Here is a 21,003-nt window from a genome sequence, read left to right on the forward strand (position 1 = left end):
TTAATCTTTTTAGTGCTTTTAACTACATTTTTATTTTATTGTATTTTATTTTAACCTCAGTTTATATTTTATTGTACAGATTTATTTTAAATTAAAGCTTTGTTTTATTTTGTTTCAGTCAGTGTTTAGTGCATTAAAATGAATCATCGAGTTCCTGACTCTGGAGGCCTTTTTAAATTATTAATCACATGTTTATATTATGTGGCTGTAACTTATTGTTTTTTCGCTTTCATTCAGCAGAATTAATACTTTTTTGCTGTTTTTTTTTAATAACATGTAAAAAGTAGTTTTTAAAGATTTAATTTTTTTATTAAATTTTTACAGTCAATATAAATTTTTTAAAGTTAGATACAATAATACTGAAATCTCTTAAGAAAAGAAGATATATATTGGGGTACTGTAACCAGAATTGCAAAGGACATTTTTCATAAATAAAAAACAAAGATGGTCAACTGTCAGATACCTGCAATCACCCCACTGCAACAAACTGGGGCATGACCAGCACTTGTTTAAACCAATAAGCAAAATGGGTAATATTTTAAGTGATGCCACTGCCCCAACAAGGAGAAGGCATGTATATTAAAACATATGTGGATACAGGAAAATTCACATTGGAGAGACAGGGAAAATTTGAAACAAGAATTGCTGCATATTGTAAATATGTAGAAAAGAAAATAATAGTATATCAGAGACAGCAGAAGTTACCTATGAATAGTCCTACATTTTAATGTAAATAATTTCAAAATAACTGGGGATATAATTTTAAAATAACTGGGAATATCAAAAGAAAAGTCAAATTTAAAGAAAAAAAAAATCTAAAGGAAGGATAATAAATAAAAATATAGAGAGGGATAAAAATGCATCCGTCTTCAGAACATAAATTTAGAAAAAAATAAGTATTTTTCTTTATATTTCAGAGTAAGGAATTAAAATCTACATATATAATTACAAGGGAACCTTTAGAGGGTGGATTACTATTTTTTTTCATTGACCAATCAGGGGTCAATCACTTCTGTTATGTATCATCTACCTTCCCTTTTTGCCTGGATATTCTAATCATCAAGAGGAGTAGTGCACATGACTGGCAGAAGTACCAGAACATGATGCTATTAACAAAGGTAACAGTGGGATAACAGCATATCAGTTGGCAGCTATCTGTTACAGAAAATAACCCAAAAAAGGAAAAATCTTAGTCATGACTGAATTTTCATTTTTCTTTTTAGTTTTTATTCTAAATTGATTTCTGTTTTTTTAATCTTCTCAATATTTATACTATATACTGAAGAACATCTCACTGAAACAGTTTTGTGCAATTTGCTCAGGAAAGTGTGTCACAAAAAAGAAAATATCTTACCACATTTTAGATATCCCTGGACCAGTGGTTTTTAACTTTTTTTTAATAACGGCATCACTAAGTAATTTATTTTATTTTGTGGCACTCCTACTCAATTTTCTTCCTGTTAGATCCGATTCTCTCTCTGTATATGTACAGGGTGTCTCAAAAATAGACGGCATAACTTCAGGAATGAGTTCTTCATATGTAGATAATAAAAATATTTTATATCAACATAGTTCTGGAAATGCTTGGTTTCAGAGTTTTGAAGGTCTGTCTATGACACTTAACTGTTCACATCACCTTATAGTAATTGTTCAAAATGTCCACCTTCTGCCTGAATACAGGGCTCACATCAATGTCTCATGGACTCACGAAGACGATGCCAAATTCCTGGCATGTTTCTTATTGTCTCACAACCTGCCACAATTCAATTGCGGAGAGTTTCCACATCAGCTACCGGAGTCGAATACACCAATGAATTTAAATGGCCCACAAGAAGAAATCTAGTGGGTTTAAATCAGATGAGTGTGGAAGCCAGGCAGTTGGTCCACCTCTACCTATCCACTGACCAGAAGCACGAGATATAAAGGTCCCATGTTCACAAAGGCGGCGGATGGATACCTTCAAATGATGAGCCTCCAGAGCATTGCCGTCTGCCAAACCGTGCATAAAGTGCATATCTGCTTGCTTCTGATTTGAATACATGGTCGGAATGGAAAACCACCAGCTTCTGTCAGTACCTTGTGATGAAGGAAATCAACTGCGGGAGATAAGACATTCCGGTTAATAACTCGGGAACCAAGCATTTCCAGAACTACTTTGATATAAAATATTTTTATTGTCTACATATGAGGAACTCATTCCTGAAGTTATGCCATGTATTTTTGAGACACCCTTTTTTTTTTTTTTTTTTTTTTTTGTAAAGTCTCACCACATTTAATTTTTTCTTTAACCCAGTGGTAGTTGGGTTAAAGACAACAGTAGGCGTGTATTTAGGAAAGTTGGTACCTTCCTAAATATACACTTGATTTTACTTAAACAGTTTTGGAAGTCAGCAGTTATTGTTTATTCTGAATTATGTAGAAAAAACCTGTCAGGAGCCACGCAACCATTTTTGTCAGGTGTTGGGCAGGAATTCCTGAGGTGCTGCAACTTCAAAATTCAGGTAAATGGCTCAAAAATTTTAAAATTTTGGTATTATGGTTTAATAAACTTCAAAAATTAAAGTGACTAATAGTATCTAATATGTACATTGTATGTCTAAACACATACACACAAACTTTTGCTACAGCCATTCAAATAAGTAACTTCGCACTTATTTAACTGACTAATGAAATGCCATCTATCATGATATGTTAACAGCAATCTGAAGCATTTGGGATTCAGGCTGTTATTTCTGTTTATTTTATATGTGATTTTTCAGTTTAGATTTTGGCTTACTCAAATAGTTATGGTGATCCTGGCAGCCCTGTAGCCAGTAAAATTTGTAATTTAATTTAATTTTAGTCACATTGAGCGACACTATTTTTCATTTTGTGTTATTAATCAATTTAATTTCTTTGTCATTTCTGTTTATACTTATTAGGATTCCTGTAGCATTTGGCATGCTACATGTAGTTCTCCAATGAAATTTATGATATTCAAACTATATTTTATATTACAATTGTCTCTTCAGTAGTTTATTCTTTATTATTTTAATCTAAGTTGTTCTTGATTATTGCCTATTCTTTTGGTTTCTTAAATTTAACTACATTTCACAGTCATCTACGACTTCCTCCTCTTAATATATATCTCTGCAGTTAGAATTATTACTATATTACTTTATTACCAAATATATTACTATATTTTAAACACACACACACACACACGCACACGCACACACTGAGCTGGTTTTACATCTACAACATCCCTAGTGTAGGAATGGACTGGTCTGTGATGCTGGTGAAGGCTCAAAGTCAAGAACAACTAATATGAGATCGTAGCTCACACTTGGAGATCATGTCTGAGAGGAAAAATGGGTTGGAATCAAAATCTTTCTGACTTCGAATGTGGAATGATTGTGGGGCAAGATGTACAGGTGCCAGTATCTAAACAACAGCCAATGTGGTTAGATGCTCCATTTCTGTGGTGTCACAAGTCTACCATGACTGGCTCCACAGTGGCTGAAAAACCAGCCAAAGATCGCATGTGGGACAGCCATGTGTGGTCAACACATGTGGTGAGTGTTATGTGTCTCATCTCATTAAGCAGTGGTGCAGCACAGTGGCCCAGCTAACTACCCAGTACAACAGAGAAATGGCAAGGCCAATATCTGCATGGACTATGCACTGTACATTACCTAGGCTATGGCAGTTGATGGCCATTAAAGTTACCCATGATCACTGAGAGACACAACAAAATGCGCCTTGCATGGGCGCATCAACAACAATACTGGACTAATGATGTTTGTTGTTGTTGTTTGTTTGTTATTTGGTTTTTAGGAGCATTAGCAACTAAGGCCATATTGCTCCTCACAGACTAATGATGTGGAAATCTATCGCCTGGTGATGAATCCTGTTTTCAACTCTATCATGCCGATAGGCGTAATCAACATTTGGAGAAATGTAACAGAAGGCTATGACACCTGGATGCCCTGTTGGTGTTTGCAAGTTGGAGGTGGTAGTGTTATGGTTTGGGGACTGTTTTTCTGCATGTCCTGGATCCTCTGATCACCATTAATCAACAGCTTGATGAGAATGCCTACCTTCTTATAATATAGTTGGGGAAAGGTGTTATGTGGTTGCCAACCATATGGTAAACTATATACCCACCCCATCCATAATGGACATGGCTTCCAGTTATGAAAAGTGCCAACTTTGTACACTAGAGCAGTGGTGATTTGCATCTGGTTGTGAAATCAAGGTGATAAAGAAGTAGTTATAGGACATAGTAAAGACAAATTATGGGACAGCATGGAAGCTTGTGTGACAGGTGCTTCCATATTGGAAAAGGCACATCTTGTCAGTTAAGGTGTACAAAGCATGTTGAATGGGTCAAACCACTTCCCATTGACAGAACTGTAAAGGATTACGTAAGGTGGATGTTCATGGTGAGTGAAGGGTGCAGTGCATGTACATGCTCAATGATAGGTCACTGTGCAACACATGACGTGCAATACAATACGAGGAATGCAAGAACAATATCCCAAATGATGATGTGGCACACACTCAGGTTTTTGGATTACACAGTAGACAACCGAAGAGACACCCTCTCCTCACCGCTGATCTTCGTCGACAGTGAATGCTGCAATGGCAACACTGTTTGGGCACTGGAGAACTGAAATTGAGTGTGATGGTCGGCTGAGTTCAAATAGTGGGTGGAACATGCCAACAGATGCCTTCATGTGTGGTGTAAGGAACAAGAGTCCATGGACCCATCGTGCACAGTGCCCACTATCCAGGCAGGTAGCTGTGGTTGCTTAATATGGGGCAAGTTTGGCTGGCAAGAACTAGAACCCCTGGTGCCTATGGACCAACATTTCACTGTTGACATCTACTGGTAGCTCTTAGGAGACCACATTTACCCTGCCATGTTGCATTTTTTCTCAGATAGAAATGGTATCTTTCAAGATGACAATGCATCATGTCACCAGGCCTGCACTTTGCATGAGTGGTTCGAGGAACACAGCAAAGATATTACCCATCTTGATTGGCCTTCAAATTCACCTGACCTCAATCCAATTGAACACCTTGGGATGTTTTGGAACATTATACACTCGGTGATTACTTAGCATTAGCATTATTTCTAATGCTTTCTTGAATCGTATGATTATAATTCAAGAAAGCAAGCTTATGCAGCATTACGAGGCCTTTTATTTGGCTAATAAATAAAAAATAAATTTTTTATTTATTAGCCAAATAAAAAAAACCTCCCATTTCACCCATCCATTCACTCCACATGCCTGTCTCACTCAGCCTTAAATTTATTCAAGCTATCAACTTCCACAACAAGAGAAGGAAATCTGTTCCAGCAATTTTAGCCAGCGGGTAGTTGGTTGGTGGAACAGACTTCCATCCCTTGTTGTGGAAGTTGATAGCCTAAATAAATTTAAGGCTTGGCTGGACAGGTATTTCAAACGAACAGAGGGGTGAAGTGGAGGGTTTTTGTTTGTTTGTTTTTTTTTTTTTTTTTTTTTTTTTTGGCTGATGCTGCATAAGCTTGCTTTCTTGCATCATATGCCTCTACTAATGCTAATGCAATCAACTACCCACCGGCTAAAGGCAAATTTCCGCACTTCTATTCTACAACTGTCTTTCCTCAATTTGAATTTATGCCCCCTCAGGTTCGTAATCTGAGCAAGAAGATGAATCCCATTAGCATTCAACTTGCTCAACCCATTCAAGGCCTTATACACTTCAGACCACCTTGTAGGTGCCTAGTCTCCAGCCACTGCAATTTGTAGACCTTAAGCCTTTCTTGGTAAGAGGACCCCTTCATTCCCCTCACCAATTTTGTTGCACTTCTCTGTACAGGCTCAAGGAATTCTACATCCTTCCTAAAATGAGGCCTCCAGACCTGTACGCGGTAATCAAGGTGTGGTATGACCATTGCCTTGTACAACGGGATAATCACCTCCTTGTCTCTGGTAGCAAAATGACAATATATCATTGACAAGGCTTCATGACCTGCTCTGGCAGCCCATGCACTGCTCAGCAAACTTCATATCTGACTGCACAATTACTCCAGGTCTTTTTTCATTCTCCACTTCCCTGAGTGTAGTACCACACAGTTGGTATGTTTCTCTTGGGTTACTGCTACCCATATGCAGTACTTTGCATTTGTCAATGTTAAAATTCAGTTGCCACTTCACAGCCCATTTGCCAACATATCTAGATCCTGTTGCAGTAGCTTACTGTCATTAACAACCCTGCCAATCTTTGTATTATCTGCAAACTTGGACATCAAGCCTGATATACCTTCATCAATATCATTGATGAATACACAAAACAACAATGGGCCCAGCACAGAACCCTAGGGAACTTCACTAATAACATTAGTCCACGAACAGCAGTGTCCATTGATTAGCATTAGCATTAGTAGAGGCATATGATGCAAGAAAGCAAGCTTATTCAGCATCAGCCAAAAAAAAACAAAAAACACACACACCACTCCCATTTCACCCCTCCGTTCGTTCGAAATACCTGTCCAGTTGAGCTTTAAATTTGTTTAGGCTATCAACTTCAACAACAAGTGATGGAAGTCGGTTCCACCAACCAACCACCCGCTGGCCAAAGGCAAATTTCCGCACATCTGTCCGACATCCGTCCTTCCTCAATTTGAATTTATGCCCTCTGAGGTGATTATTCTGAGCAAGATGAAGAATCCCATTGGCATTGAGCATGCTCAAACCATTCAAAGCCTTATACACCTCTATCAGATCACCTCGCCAGTGCCTAGTCTCCAGACTCTGTAATTTGCAAAACTTAAGCCTTTCTTCGTAAGAGCAACCCTTTGTTCCATTCACTAATCTTGTTGCCCTTCTTTGTAGCCGTTCCAGCAGCTCTACATCCTTCTTGAAATGAGGCCTCCAGACCTGTATACAGTACTCAAGATGTGGCCTAACCATTGCCTTATACAAGGGAATAATCACCTCCTTATCCCTGCTAGAAAAATTCCTGTATATCATTGACAAGACACCATGAGCTACTCTTGCAGCTCGTCTGCACTGCTCAGAGAACTTCATATCTGCCTGCACAATTACCCCCAGGTCCTTTTCATTCTCCACCACTGTCAGTGTAGTACCGCAGAGTTGATACGTTGCTCTGGGGTTACTGTTTCCCATATGTAGTACTTTACATTTGTCAATGTTAAACTTCATTTGCCACCTCTCAGCCCATCTGTTCAACCTTTCCAGATCCTGTTGCAGCAGCATAGCGTCAGTAGTGTCCTTAACAACCCTGCCAACCTTTGTGTCATCTGCAAACTTGGACATTAAACTTGATATCCCATCATCAATATCATTCATAAACACCGAAAACAACAACGGACCCAACACTGAACCCTGAGGAACTCCACTAATAACACTGGTCCACGTTGAGCAGTGTCCATTGATTACCATTCTCTGTCTTCTGCCACTCAACCATCCCCTTATCCATAGCAGCAATTTACCTCCAATGCCACACTGCTCCAATTTGTGCAGCAGTCTTCCATGTGCAACAGTATCAAAAGCCTTTCTAAGATCCAAATATATAATATCAAAGTTATTCCCTGCATCCAGTTCTACCACTATGTCATATCCCACTGCACCATCCCTTTATCCATTGTAGCAACTTGCCCTTAATGCCATACCACTCCAATTCGTCTTCCATGTGCAACAGTATCAAAAGCTTTCCTGAAATCCAAGTATATGATATCAAAATTATTTTTTGCTTCCAGTTCCTCTGTGACCACATCATAGTATCCAATCAAATTTTTCATAAAAAAAAAAAAAAAGGTACATTTCATAAGTATTACAACCCATTAGTAAAAGATCAAGAATTGATATACTCCAAGCAGAATTATATACTCCAAACAGGTGTTGTTATGAAAAAAATCTGTAAATAAGATCAAAAATTTATATTTACTTACAGTATAAGCTTTGCTTTTACTACTCAGAATCTTGGATATGCCAAAATCACCAATTTTTATAACGTCTTTTCTTTCATTTAGAAGAATATTCTGAGATTTTAAGTCCCGATGCAGTATCTGACGAGAATGAATATGATGTATAGCCAATACTATCTGAGCAAAAAAGTACAAGACTTCCTGAGGAGATAAAAAAGAAGGGAATGTATATTTTAGCATATCAGCACAATTTGAATAATTCCTGTAAACTTACAGGAATATATTCTTTTTATACTGCAACATTTAATTACTAATGTCACCTTTCAGTTCTATTTGTTTATTACTTAAAAAAAAAAGATTTTCTAATTGAATTTTTCTGAAATTAGAAATTCATTTTTAAAAAAATAAAACATAATATAAATTATATATACTGTATGCTATTTTACTTAAAAAAAACAAAAAACAGCAAAATGCAAAACTATTACATAAATTTTTAACAGTGATAAACACTGAATAATCCTCCTCCCTCCACCTTCCTTCCATTTACATAAAAAAAAATTTATTTTTTATTTTTGTTACATTAAAAACTAATTCTGACTTCACTAATTCAGATCCTTATAATTTGACTGTATTCTTTCTTATATATGCATGTATGTATTTTACTATTCAGAATGGAGATTTTTCTTAAATGAGAATTTTAATGATACAATTCCAAACATTTTTCAAAATGGTTTCATAATCACTTTTTAAAAGAAAAACAATTCAAAAGAAAAGATTCAATGCAAATGAACACATTAAGGAAATTTTATTGTTAAATAAGCACCTGCACAAAATATTAAGTACCTCTTCTTACCTACAGATCAGGGAGTCATTCTGTCCACAAATATTTGTAGTGAAGAAAACTAAAGAGTGTCATATATTTTTTTTGACAATTCTGACAGTGAGTGAGCTGAAGAAGAGAAGACACTGGCCAGTATTAAGAATTATAATATAAAGTGGCTACAAGTTGAAATGAAGTAGAGTAAAATACAAGGAGGTTTTATGAGGACTCTGTAAAGAGATGACCACATGCTGGCAACAAATGGCACATTGCTTAGCTTATTAGCATCTTTGCTATGTCAACTCCAACAAGAGGGTAATGTAGGTATGGCAGACTGTGATCAATGGCATTTGTTAGTTTCATGAAATATTATACTGCCATTCAAGTGAATTGTTTGCCTTTAACTGCAAATTAGAAATAAAAAAAACTTCCATTTTCCTAAACTAACTGGATGTAGCAGTTTCATTAGCATAAGTTAGGTGAGTTCAAAGAGAAAGGGGCAATTCCTCAGCAAAAGCAGTAGTGGCAGTATGAGAAAACAAAAAGAACCAGCTCCTCAGGTAAATCAATAATTCCAGTTGATACAGCATTTGACTTCTTTTTTTTTTTTTTTTTTTAATAGTGATTTTTGTCTGACCTTTAAATGTATCAGAAAATGTATTTGACGGGATTTTTTTAAAAGTAATATTAAGTGCTGCTAAAATGCCCAGCTTTTAATTATGATTAGTGAAAACAGAAGACTCCCAGATGCCATTCATGATTAGTGAAACTCAACAAGAGCCTGTTATATGCTACGTCAATACACTCAATCACATGAGATCTATGGCAAAGACAAAGACCTTCTAGTAGAAGTAAAAGGACAATTAACCTTGAGTGTATTACAACACATTCCTCAAAAACCACTGTATAGTAAACACATGGTAAAAGCTATTAAATAATTATGGTTTATTGATTTAGATGGAATCAAAGATGAATATCTTTGATTCCATCTGCGAGATCAAAGATCTCACAGACTATCCATTTTGTATTCTTGTAATGCCAAACAACATGATGTTGAGAATAGTTACAAGAGAAAGGCTCCACTGGAAAAGAGACTATCACCAAGTTGTGATCTTGGTGCCTAGAGGACCACTCACCTCACTATGTACTTAGATGGACTGTTTGTGAGAAAAAGATCAAGTGTGTTGGCTTAGCACTGTCTGGTATTCTGGTAGGTAAATTAACAATCTGTGTGAGGTCATTAGTAATTGCAAAAGCTTCAGCATCTCGACCAGCTGAGTCCATGTGACTAGAAAACAAAAGCCAGCTGGAATTGTTGTTATTTGGTTTTTAGGAGCATTAGCAACTAAGGCCATATTGCTCCGGGGATATGCGGTGGTCATTCCCTGACCTTTCCGCATCCTCCGTATTTGGCAGCTCATGGGCTCGAACCCCAGTCTAATCAAGAAGCATGTGCTATGCACTGCTGCTCCTGCCCACCTGGCTACGGAGGTGCCCAGCTGGAGCTGTGAACATTAACATCATCATAGAAAATTACCTCACTGTGAGGAACTTGGACTGGAGGAAGTCAAAGAGTTCTGAGTGATTACTGGAGTTGGGAGAATGATAGAGGCAACAGATGAATTTGACAGAATGTGATAGAAAGATTTTAAGCCAGAGATCAAAAAGAGCAAATTCCAAATTACTAAGTCTCTGACAAGGAATATCAGAATGGACATATGCGTAAGTACCACCTTTGAAGTAAAAGGAATCATACAGTGACAAATGGGCCTGGAGTACTGGGGTCCATAGTTTAATAATTTCAAATAGATATTTACAGTATACCCAGTTATAAAATATAAGTACAAATTCAGTAGCTTTCGGAACACGTGTCCCTTTATCAACTGATAAAGGGACACGTGTTCCGAAAGCTACTGAATTTGTACTTATATTTTATAACTGGGTATACTGTAAATATCTATTTGAAATTAGGAATCATACAGTGAATAATTTGGACAACTGAGATGAGCAGTGCTTGAATCAACTGATAACTGAGATTCTGTCAGAAAAAGTACACGGGGTTTGGCAGACTAAGTGGAAATGGACATCGAGATTAGAACTGAGACCATGTATATTTGTAAAATGAATGAGAAGTGTTTGGGAGGGTTATATCTTTTTGCAGATAAGTTTGCTCTATTAGTTTGATAATTCATGGTTTATTCAGTAGTAATAAAAGTTGAGGGGTGGAGACGTGCTGTATGAAGTAAAGAAATTTTTGGATATGGCCTACACATATACCCAGCACCTTGACATAATGCGGCCTCGACAATGACCCCCCCCCCCCGCCGCGCCTACACACTACTCGAATTCCCTCCAGTCACTATCTGGCAGAGTAGACGCAGCAAGATTGTTACACTAGCTGACCTGGAAGCCTCCTAGAGAGTTACCAATAGGTTTGGTCTGGTGTACTAACCAGCAGCCGGCCTGCCATTTTAGAGCTGTCCCCTTGAAATGTAAAGAAGACTGGATCTCACCATGATGTCCATCATAACCTCAAAAGACAACAATCACACCGCATGATGGAAGAGACAAGCCTCCAATAAGCAAAGTGGTGATATTGCACTGGTTGATGAGTCATCTACCACCTAGTATTGCCTGGTAACACAGAGAGGCAGCATTCCTCAGTGCGCTGTGGGCACCACACTTTGACCCCTGCTTACATTGGTTTGCACTTGGGTTTCCAAAATGGTAATGCAAAAGTGAAAGGTAGCATATTTATTGCTATAAATATGTATATATTTATAGCAATAAATATGCTATAAATAAATATATATTATATAAGTACAGCAGATGATGGCTTCCCAACAACTGGCAGCCAAAATAACTGATGTTAAGCAAAACATATGGAAGATGTTTAACCTTGTTGCAAATGGCTTTCTTGATAAAATTAGAAGCAAAAATTACAAAGAATTAGTTGATTGAAAATTGCAGAAAAATGGGATATAGAATGTCAGTCAAGCTCCATTACTTGCACTGTCAACTGGATTTTCAGACCAAATTTTGGTGATACTAGCAAAGAGCATGGGGAGAAATACTACCAGGCCACACAGTCAATCAAGAAAACCAAGGAAAGTGGAATGAAACTACAGCTATATCTGTTTCTTGATTTGGAGTGATCACACTGACTACAAAAAACAAAGATATTCAAACATTCATTTTATAGGATGGTTACAACTTATTAATTTGGGATCTGTTTAGCTTGTTTACCTAATACTCTAAGTAAAGATTAAAAAGCAAAGATTACTCTCTATAATAGATTAATAATAATCTATTATAATCTAATTATAATTAATCTATTCTTTACTTAAAATAGTAAAGAGCAGATTAATTCTATTCTTTACAGAAGTTAAATTCTGTTAATATTATATAGTATAGTATTATGGTATATGTACTTTTCTTTCATTTCCAGGCAAAACATTTATGCTGAACAAACACAAAGATCATACTTGGGATTCAGTATACCCAAATTTACAAGAAATACCACAAAATGCAGATAAACAGAACCTTTGTAAAAATTTGTTATATAGTGTAATAGCGTAATCATACCTGTATACAAGTATTCTGTTCAAATGAATACATAGCTACCAACTTCTTTTGACTGCTAGGGATGGTTAACTGTAATCAGGAGGAAAACAAAAGATTATTTGACCAAAACAAGTAAGAAAAAAAGAACAGAACCTTCTTGGCAAAAAAAAAAAAAAAAAAGGAAGAAGAAAACAGAGATGTTTCAGAAAGAGTAGAAAATGTTTTAATCACAAAAGTACCAGAAATTAAATTTCACTGAAAATGTACACACTCTATATTAAAATACAGCCACTGGATTATTTACCAGTGCAATTCAAACAAGAGCTTACCTAGGATTTGATTTAAAACATCAGCTTACCTATGATTTTTCTTGTCTGTGGATTTCTATTTGGCTGTTCCATCAACTGATTATTTTTATTATTAGTAATAGTAGTGGCATGTGATACAAGAAAACAAACTTATACAGCATAGTCTGGGTGCGAGGTTATCCTGTGCGGACGTAGCTCCTTGAAGCTCTTGAAACAGAGAAGTTTTTCCTGATTTATTTTCTGATTTATTAGTTTAAATTGTCATATTAACTTATTTTCTAGAGTAGCTTTATATTCCTAGTTACGATACTTAGTTTAAAGTTTAACTTAGACAGAGATTTTGTAGATATTACTTAGTATCGGTAATGGTATCAAATCCATGTGTCACAAATTGAACGAGAGGTCTTTTTTTTAACCAAATTTAGTCGATTTATTAACCAATTGTTATATCAAATTATCTTCTATAAGTAGATTATAGACTTAGTCAGGATCCTTAGTTTATTCTAAATTGAGATAGCGAGATTTGGAAGCTAATCAATACTTACGAGTCCGTAGAAGTACCGTTCGTGAATTCCCGCCATTTTTACACGATAGCATAAGCTTAGTGTAGTATAGTGCATAATATAATATTGTCAATTAATCAGTAAATCTATTAATCTTGATAAACTTTATTGTCAATTAAATTGTATTTTTAACTCTATATATATATAACGACTTAATCGTAACAAACAATTAATACATAACTACAGTGGTACACGTGATACGGAAGTTGTATAAAGGGAACTCATAGAAAACACTAGATACCGAAAAAAAAAAAATATATATATATATAACATAACTGTTTTGGGATATAACTTAAGGATTTAATTTTTGTTTTGAAATTTTATTGAATTAAATCGGAATTATGACTCTGACCAGAGCAGCAAAGCAAAAGGCTCAAGCTAATGGGAGTGCTGTGGTTCAGGGGAGAACTGAGGGGGGCAGTTGCCCTCTGAATCACAGTCTTTTAAAATGCACTGTTTGCTTGATGTTTGCGGAGCAGTCGGGTACGGGACATGATACTGCCAAGGGGGATTTTTGTCTTTGTGTGTGTGCACGATGTAAGGAGTGCAAGGAAATCAGGCGACAACTCAGCGTTGTTATGGGCCTTTATGAGAGCTTGAAGGACAGGGTGGGTGCCCTCGAAGGAAATAAATTGAGGGGCCCATCAAGCTGTCAGGTGCCCACATCAACGCCAGAGCTTGCACTTGGTCATCAGGCAACACAGAGGCAGCCCCCTAGGCAGAATGCGCTGGTCCCACAGAAACTAGTAGTTGTTGGTGACTCTATTGTCAGGGAAACGGGGAACATGCTTTGTAAAAAGGATAGGTGGAATAGGACCAGGGTATGTCTGCCAGGGGCAAAGGTTGATGACGTTGTAGAGCAGATATCATCTTTTAAGGGCACAAAAGGTGATATAATTGTACACGTTGGCACTAATGATATTAAGAGTAGGAGACCGGCGGAATTAATTAGCAAGTACAGGTCAATGTTGAAAAAAAGCCGTGAATTAGGGTTGAATTTGAAAGTGTCCGCAATTCTGCCCAGACACGATAGGAGGGAGTATATGATGAGAGCCTTGTCGATCAATTCGGCCCTGGAGGGATTGTGCAAGGCTCAAGGGGTAGAATTTTTTTCAGCCTGGACTGTACTTGTTAACAGGAGAGATTGCTTCTACAGGGATGGGATACACTTAAATAGAAAGGGTGCAAGAATTTTTGCTGATGCTGTCGAGGCAGTGTTAGGTGGATCGGAAAACTGCTAGTTGGGGGGGGATACAAGGACTAATAGATTAACAGTAGCCACTGGCAGAGGTGGAAGTGATTCTTGCACTGCTGCTATTGAAATGAGCAGAAGCCTGAAAAACAAGATGCAGGATATTTCAGAGACTGCTGGGAGTCATTGCGGTACAAGTAAACACATGGGTTGTGTTAGGGTAGCTAAGAATAGAAACATGTGCATGTATACCTGCGTGTACACCAATGCTAGGAGTTTGGTAAATAAATTTGATGAATTTGAGGTATTGCTCAAAACATCAAAGGCAGATATTGTTGGGATATCAGAGACGTGGTGTCACACAGATATAAGTAATGCGGAACTGGAATTTGGGGAATACAATGTGTATAGAAAGGATAGACAGGGGAGGAGGGGTTATGCTATTAATTAAGAAACACATAAGGTCCAAGGAAGTGAAGCCAGTCGACATCGATGGACAGGGCAGTGTCGAGTCAGTTTGGTGTGACATAAGCATAGGGAAATCAAAATTGAGAGTAGGAGTGTGCTATAGGCCTAATGACTCTGATGAGTATAATAAGATATTGTACAGGGAAATAGATTGGGCCAGTAAATCAGAGAGTCTTATAATGGGGGATTTTAATTTCCCAGATATTGACTAGAATTTGTGGGTTGGTCACTCGCACACTAGCAAGGCTTTTGTGGATTTATTGGATGATTGTTTTCTACATCAGCATGTTCGTGAGGCAACAAGAGGGAGCAATACTCTTGATCTGATTATCAGTAGTGATTCTTCATGCATTAAGAATCTGCAGATAAATGAACCACTAGGTGGCAGTGATCACAGTGTGCTGAAGTGGGATTTATTCAAAGAGGTAACTACCATCAGAGGTAAAGGGAAGGGTTTTTGTTTTCGTAAAGGCGACTATGATGGTCTGAGACAGTATTTAAATTCTATACAGTGGGACCAACTGATGATGTTACCAACAGCGAACTCAAAATGGGAAGCATTCAAGGAACTAATCTTGGAGGTTACCAGGCTTTACATACCAACTAAGAAATATTGTTCAAAGTTTAGGCCTAAATGGTTGTCAGATGAATTAATGAGGCATGTGGCAGAGAAGAAAAATGCATGGGATACATACAAATTAATGGGTGACATGGAAGCCTATGATAGATATAGGTTGGTCTGTAACCAAGTCACAAAGGAGATTAGGCAGGCAAAGGCAGACTACGAAAAATCCTTGGCAAAGGATGCAAAGAAAAACAGAAAAGAGTTCTTTACATATTTAAACTCGAGAAGGAAAGGGATGAATCAGACTGGTCCACTGGATATTGATAGTTCAACAGTTGAGGATCCTGCTCAGGTGGCTAACAATCTAAACGAGTATTATGCATCTACATTCACGCATGAGGAGTTATTCAGGAAGGAGAATGATGTAGGTAAAGTAAACATTGGCAGTGAGCTGGATGATTTTGTAATAACTGAGAGGAAAGTGGAGGAGAGATTGTTGAGGATAAACATAAAAAAGGCACCTGGGGTGGATGGGATCTATCCAGTTATATTAGAGGAGGCAGCAAAGGAAGTAAGCAAACCCCTAGCCATAATTATGAGAGCTTCTTTGGACTCAGGGGAGGTACCCATAGACTGGAGATGTGCAAATGTAACCCCAATTCACAAAGGAGGATCAAAGGCTGACACAAGTAATTATAGACCTGTTAGTTTAACTTCTGTTCCAGCTAAATTAATGGAGGCACTGGTTAAAGAAGCACTGCAGGATCATCTAGACAAGAATTCAGTTATAGCTCAGACGCAGCATGGTTTTGTTAAGGGCAGGTCTTGCCTGACCAATTTGATTGGATACTATGATGTAGTCACAAAAGAACTGGATGCAGGGAATAACTTTGATATTATATATTTGAATCTTAGAAAGGCTTTTGATACTGTTGCATATGGAAGACTGCTGCACAAATTGGAGCAGTGTGGCATTGGAGGCAAATTGCTGCTATGGATAAGGGGATGGTTGAGTGGCAGAAGACAGAGAGTGGTAATCAATGGACACTGCTCAACGTGGACTAATGTTATTAGTGGAGTTCCTCAGGGTTCAGTGTTGGGTCCGTTGTTGTTTTCGGTGTTTATGAATGATATTGATGATGGGATATCAAGTTTAATGTCCAAGTTTGCAGATGATACAAAGGTTGGCAGGATTGTTAAGGACACTACTGACACTATGCTGCTGCAACAGGATCTGGAAAGGTTGAACAGATGGGCTGAGAGGTGGCAAATGAAGTTTAACATTGACAAATGTAAAGTACTACATATGGGAAACAGTAATCCCAGAGCAACGTATCAACTCTGCGGTACTACACTGACAGTGGTTAAGAATGAAAAGGACCTGGGGGTAATTGTGCAGGCAGATATGAAGTTCTCTGAGCAGTGCAGACGAGCTGCAAGAGTATCTCATGGTGTCTTGTCAATGATATACAGGAATTTTTCTAGCAGGGATAAGGAGGTGATTATTCCCTTGTATAAGGCAATGGTTAGGCCACATCTTGAGTACTGTATACAGGTCTGGAGGCCTCATTTCAAGAAGGATGTAGAGCTGCTGGAACGGGTACAGAGAAGGGCAACAAGATTAGTGAATGGAACAAAGGGTTGCTCTTACGAAGAAAGGCTTAAGTTTTGCAAATTACAGAGTCTGGAGACTAGGCACCGGCAAGGTGATCTGATAGAGGTGTATAAGGCTTTGAATGGTTTGAGCATGCTCAATGCCAATGGGATTCTTCATCTTGCTCAGAATAATCACCTCAGAGGGCATAAATTCAAATTGAGGAAGGACGGATGTCGGATAGATGTGCGGAAATTTGCCTTTGGCCAGCGGGTGGTTGGTTGGTGGAACCGACTTCCATCACTTGTTGTTGAAGTTGATAGCCTAAACAAATTTAAGGCTCCAGTGGACAGGTATTTCGAATGAACGGAGGGGTGAAATGGGAGTGGGTTTTTTTTTTTTTGTTTTTTTTTTTTGGCTGATGCTGAATAAGCTTGCTTTCTTGCATCATATGCCTCTGCTAATGCTAATGGTAAGCATCAACCAGAGGAAAAAAAAGCAAAAAATTTCCAATTCACCTGTCCACCCCCTCGAACAGTTTATATAGTTCTTCCTTGAATTTATCCAAACTCCCTACCTCTACAACACCAGATGGAAGTTCATTCTAACAATCAACCATCCTCTGACCGAAGGTAAATTTCCTCACATCTGAACTGCAACCATCCTTCCTCAATTTGAATTTACACCCCCTCATATATATATATATATATATATATATATATATATATATATATGTGTGTGTGTGTGTGTGTGTGTGTGTGTGTGTGTGTAGCCTGAGCAAAAGCAAAGATTCCATCAAACGTTTTTCAATTTCCAAATGGGTCTGTAGATCTCAGTAGTTTGGGAACCACTGATCTAAACCATAACTTTTGCGTTGTCTTTTTTTTTTTGTGATCTTTTATCATCAGCACTTCGCTTGGAATGCATAGTTCATAAAAATACTAAAACCAAGAATTTACTTAAGTAACTTAACGTAAAAATTATTGAAAACATCATATGCGTCTGTTGCTTGTAAATTGGTTCCAGAAAACACATAATTTGTATGTGTACATAATATACATACAAATTATTACCATTTCTGGATTAAGGTACGGGATAGCAGGGCCTTGCCCAGGGCACCAAAAACAAAAGAACAATAAGGCAAAAAAATATATATCCTTAGTAAAGGGCACTGAAAACTCTTTCTGCCTGGGGTGCAGAAATACCTTGGTGTGGCCCTGATTATTACGAATTTACAAGCAACAGTAAACAAGAAACTAACCGTAGGTAGAGGGAGTGGAGTCGACAAGACGCTCGCAGGAAGAGCGGGAACAGAAATAGTCACATGTGTAGTGGGGTGCTTCAATGTAAGTTGAAACAAAGTACATAGATAATATTATATTTTCAATGTTTTCGTATTTTTTAATGTATTATTTGCAACCCGTAAATGCAGGGACCCGGATAATGAATACTCTGATACCGGGAATCCCCTGTATAAACAGGGGATTCAATTGAGATCAGAAGCGGATCCAGGTTTTGTGGGACCTGAAGCTTATACAATTTTTGGGGACCCTCTTTAAGAAAAAGAATACAAAATTAAGTACAAAAATGAATATTTATTTGGAATTTAATTAGAATGAGAAAAAAATCCCAACAAATTTAAAAAAGCTGACAAATACCACAAACATCACAAAATCCAGAAAAATAACACAATATTTTTATTAACTGCCTGACACACTCCTATAATACTTTTTTTCCCTATATTTTTTGGCTGCCTACCCTTTTATCATCTCTTCATATGATAATGATTTTGTAATATAATTTTCTATAGAGAAAGAACAGAAAGATAATTCAGTCTTTTCTCTAGTGTGGTTGATTGAAATTTGTTTTTTATTATTACATAGTTTAGAAAAAAATTTCTTTCAGCTTCACAACACGTTATTGGTAATGTCATGTAAATTTTTAGGATTATTGTCAAATTTGGGAAAACCTCTAATCAAGTTTCTTTCATATATGAACTGTAATATTTTAGGGCATTTCAAGTTTTCTTGTGCAGTGACTGATCTTAAATACTTTTTGAATTGCTCACATCTGGTGAGTATGGGTTTGGCACACCCAGGGTCCTGAGCTGGATATCATCATCATTCTTCATTTTCTTGGTAATTCCCTTCTACTTTTGACTCTCTCTCTCTCTCTCTCTCTCTCTCTCTCTCAGGGTAACTTGGGAATTTTTTTTTTTTTTTCTTATGGCTTCCTTGCACCATGTGGCTATTAATAATAATAATAATAACATTGAGCTTACTCAACCAATTCAGATCTTGCAGGTGCCTAGCATCCAGATACTGCAATTTGCAAAACTGAAGCCTTTCCTGGTAAAAACACCTTTTTGCTCCCTTCACCAGTCATGTTTCTCTTCTCTGTGCCCATTCCAACAGAATATTTTTTTTCTGTTCCTTCCTCCTTGCATCCTTCCTGAAACAGCATTTCCACACTTGTATGTGGTACTCAAGATGTGCCTTAACCATTGCCTTGTACAATGGGATAATCACTTCCTTATCCCTGTTGCAAAAATTCTTGTAAATCATTAACAAAACCCAATGAGCTCTACTGGCAGCCTGTCTGCACTGCTCAGAAAATTTTATATCTGACTGCATATTTCCCCTAAGTTTTTTTCATTCTCCACTGCCTTGAGTGTGGTACCACACAGCTTGTTGTTGTTGTTATTATTTGGTTTTTAGGAGTATTAGCAACTAAGGCCGTATTGCTCATGGAATATGCAGTGGTCATTCCCTGACCTTTCCGCATCCTCCGTATTTGGTGATGATGGGCTCGAACCCCAGTGTAATCAAGAAGCAACCACACAGCTTGATTGGTTAATTGATTGATTTGGTAGTTGTTGGCGCATCAGCTTCTGTGGCCATATTGCACCTCCCAAGGTTTTTTGCAGTACTTTGATCCAAGCCCGAGGCGGGAATCGAACCCGCAACCTTTGGGTTGCCGGGCAGGTACTTTACCCGCTCGGCTAGCCCGGTCGGCCCCACACAGCTTATACGTTAATCTGGGATTACTGCACCCCATATGAAGTACCTTGCATTTGTCAATATTAAATATCAATTGCCACTTCTCAGCCCATCCACCTAATTTGTCTAGATCCTGTTGCAGTAGCATTCCCTGATTACTGTGATTAACTACCCTGCCAACCTTTGTATCATCTGCAAAATTAGAATTAAGCCTGATATGACTTCATTGATATCATTAATAAATATAGAAAACAACAAGTGCAGCACTGAACATCCCCTCAACAGAATCAAAAGCTTTTCTTAAATGTAAATATATTATGTCAAAATTATTTTGTGCATCCAGTTCCTTTGTTGCTGTGTCATAATATCCAATCAGATTGATCAGAGAAGACTGCCTTTTAAGAAATCCATGCTGTGACTGAAGTATAATTGCATTCCTCTCAAAATATTTGACTATCCATGTACTAGTCAGAGAATTTTGGGCTGCTGGAACAGATAAGTTTTTGAAAAAATTTTGCAGTTTCATTGACCTAATTAGCACATTAAATCATATTCTATAAACAGTCATCCAATCAGATTGATCAGAGAAGACTGCCTTTTAAGAAATCCATGCTGTGACTGAAGTATAATTGCATTCCTCTCAAAATATTTGACTATCCATGTACTAGTCAGAGAATTTTGGGCTGCTGGAACAGATAAGTTTTTGAAAAAATTTTGCAGTTTCATTGACCTAATTAGCACATTAAATCATATTCTATAAACAGTCATGTTTATCATATTATATCATTTATCATAATTAAAAATAAGGAAGGCACCTGGGGTGGATGGGATCTATCCAGTTATATTAAAGGAGGCAGCAAAGAAAGTAAGCAAACCCTTAGCCATAATTATGAAAGCTTCCTTCTCTTGGGAGGTCCCCATGGACTGGAGATGTGCAAATGTGCCCCCAATTCACAAAGGGGGATCAAAGGGTGACATGGGTAATTACAGACCTGTTAGGGAAAATAATGGA

At 37.5% G+C, this 21,003-nt stretch overlaps 1 protein-coding gene across 2 annotated transcripts in view; it reads right to left on the minus strand.

Moving 5' to 3' along the window:
* LOC150079036 (serine/threonine-protein kinase Nek8-like) overlaps positions 1-21,003 on the minus strand; it is a 266,092-nt gene that overhangs the window by 210,931 nt on the left and 34,158 nt on the right. For both annotated transcript variants that reach the window (XM_090384054.1, XM_090384055.1), the window contains exon 4: positions 7,943-8,119. In XM_090384054.1, coding sequence (XP_090240180.1) covers positions 7,943-8,119 — 177 coding nt within the window. The remainder of the gene's footprint in view (positions 1-7,942; positions 8,120-21,003) is intronic.

Source organism: Mastigoproctus giganteus, chromosome 10, assembly GCF_048544385.1.
Source record: "Mastigoproctus giganteus isolate SK-2022 chromosome 10, ASM4854438v1, whole genome shotgun sequence".
NCBI classification, from domain to species: Eukaryota; Metazoa; Arthropoda; class Arachnida; order Uropygi; family Thelyphonidae; genus Mastigoproctus; species Mastigoproctus giganteus.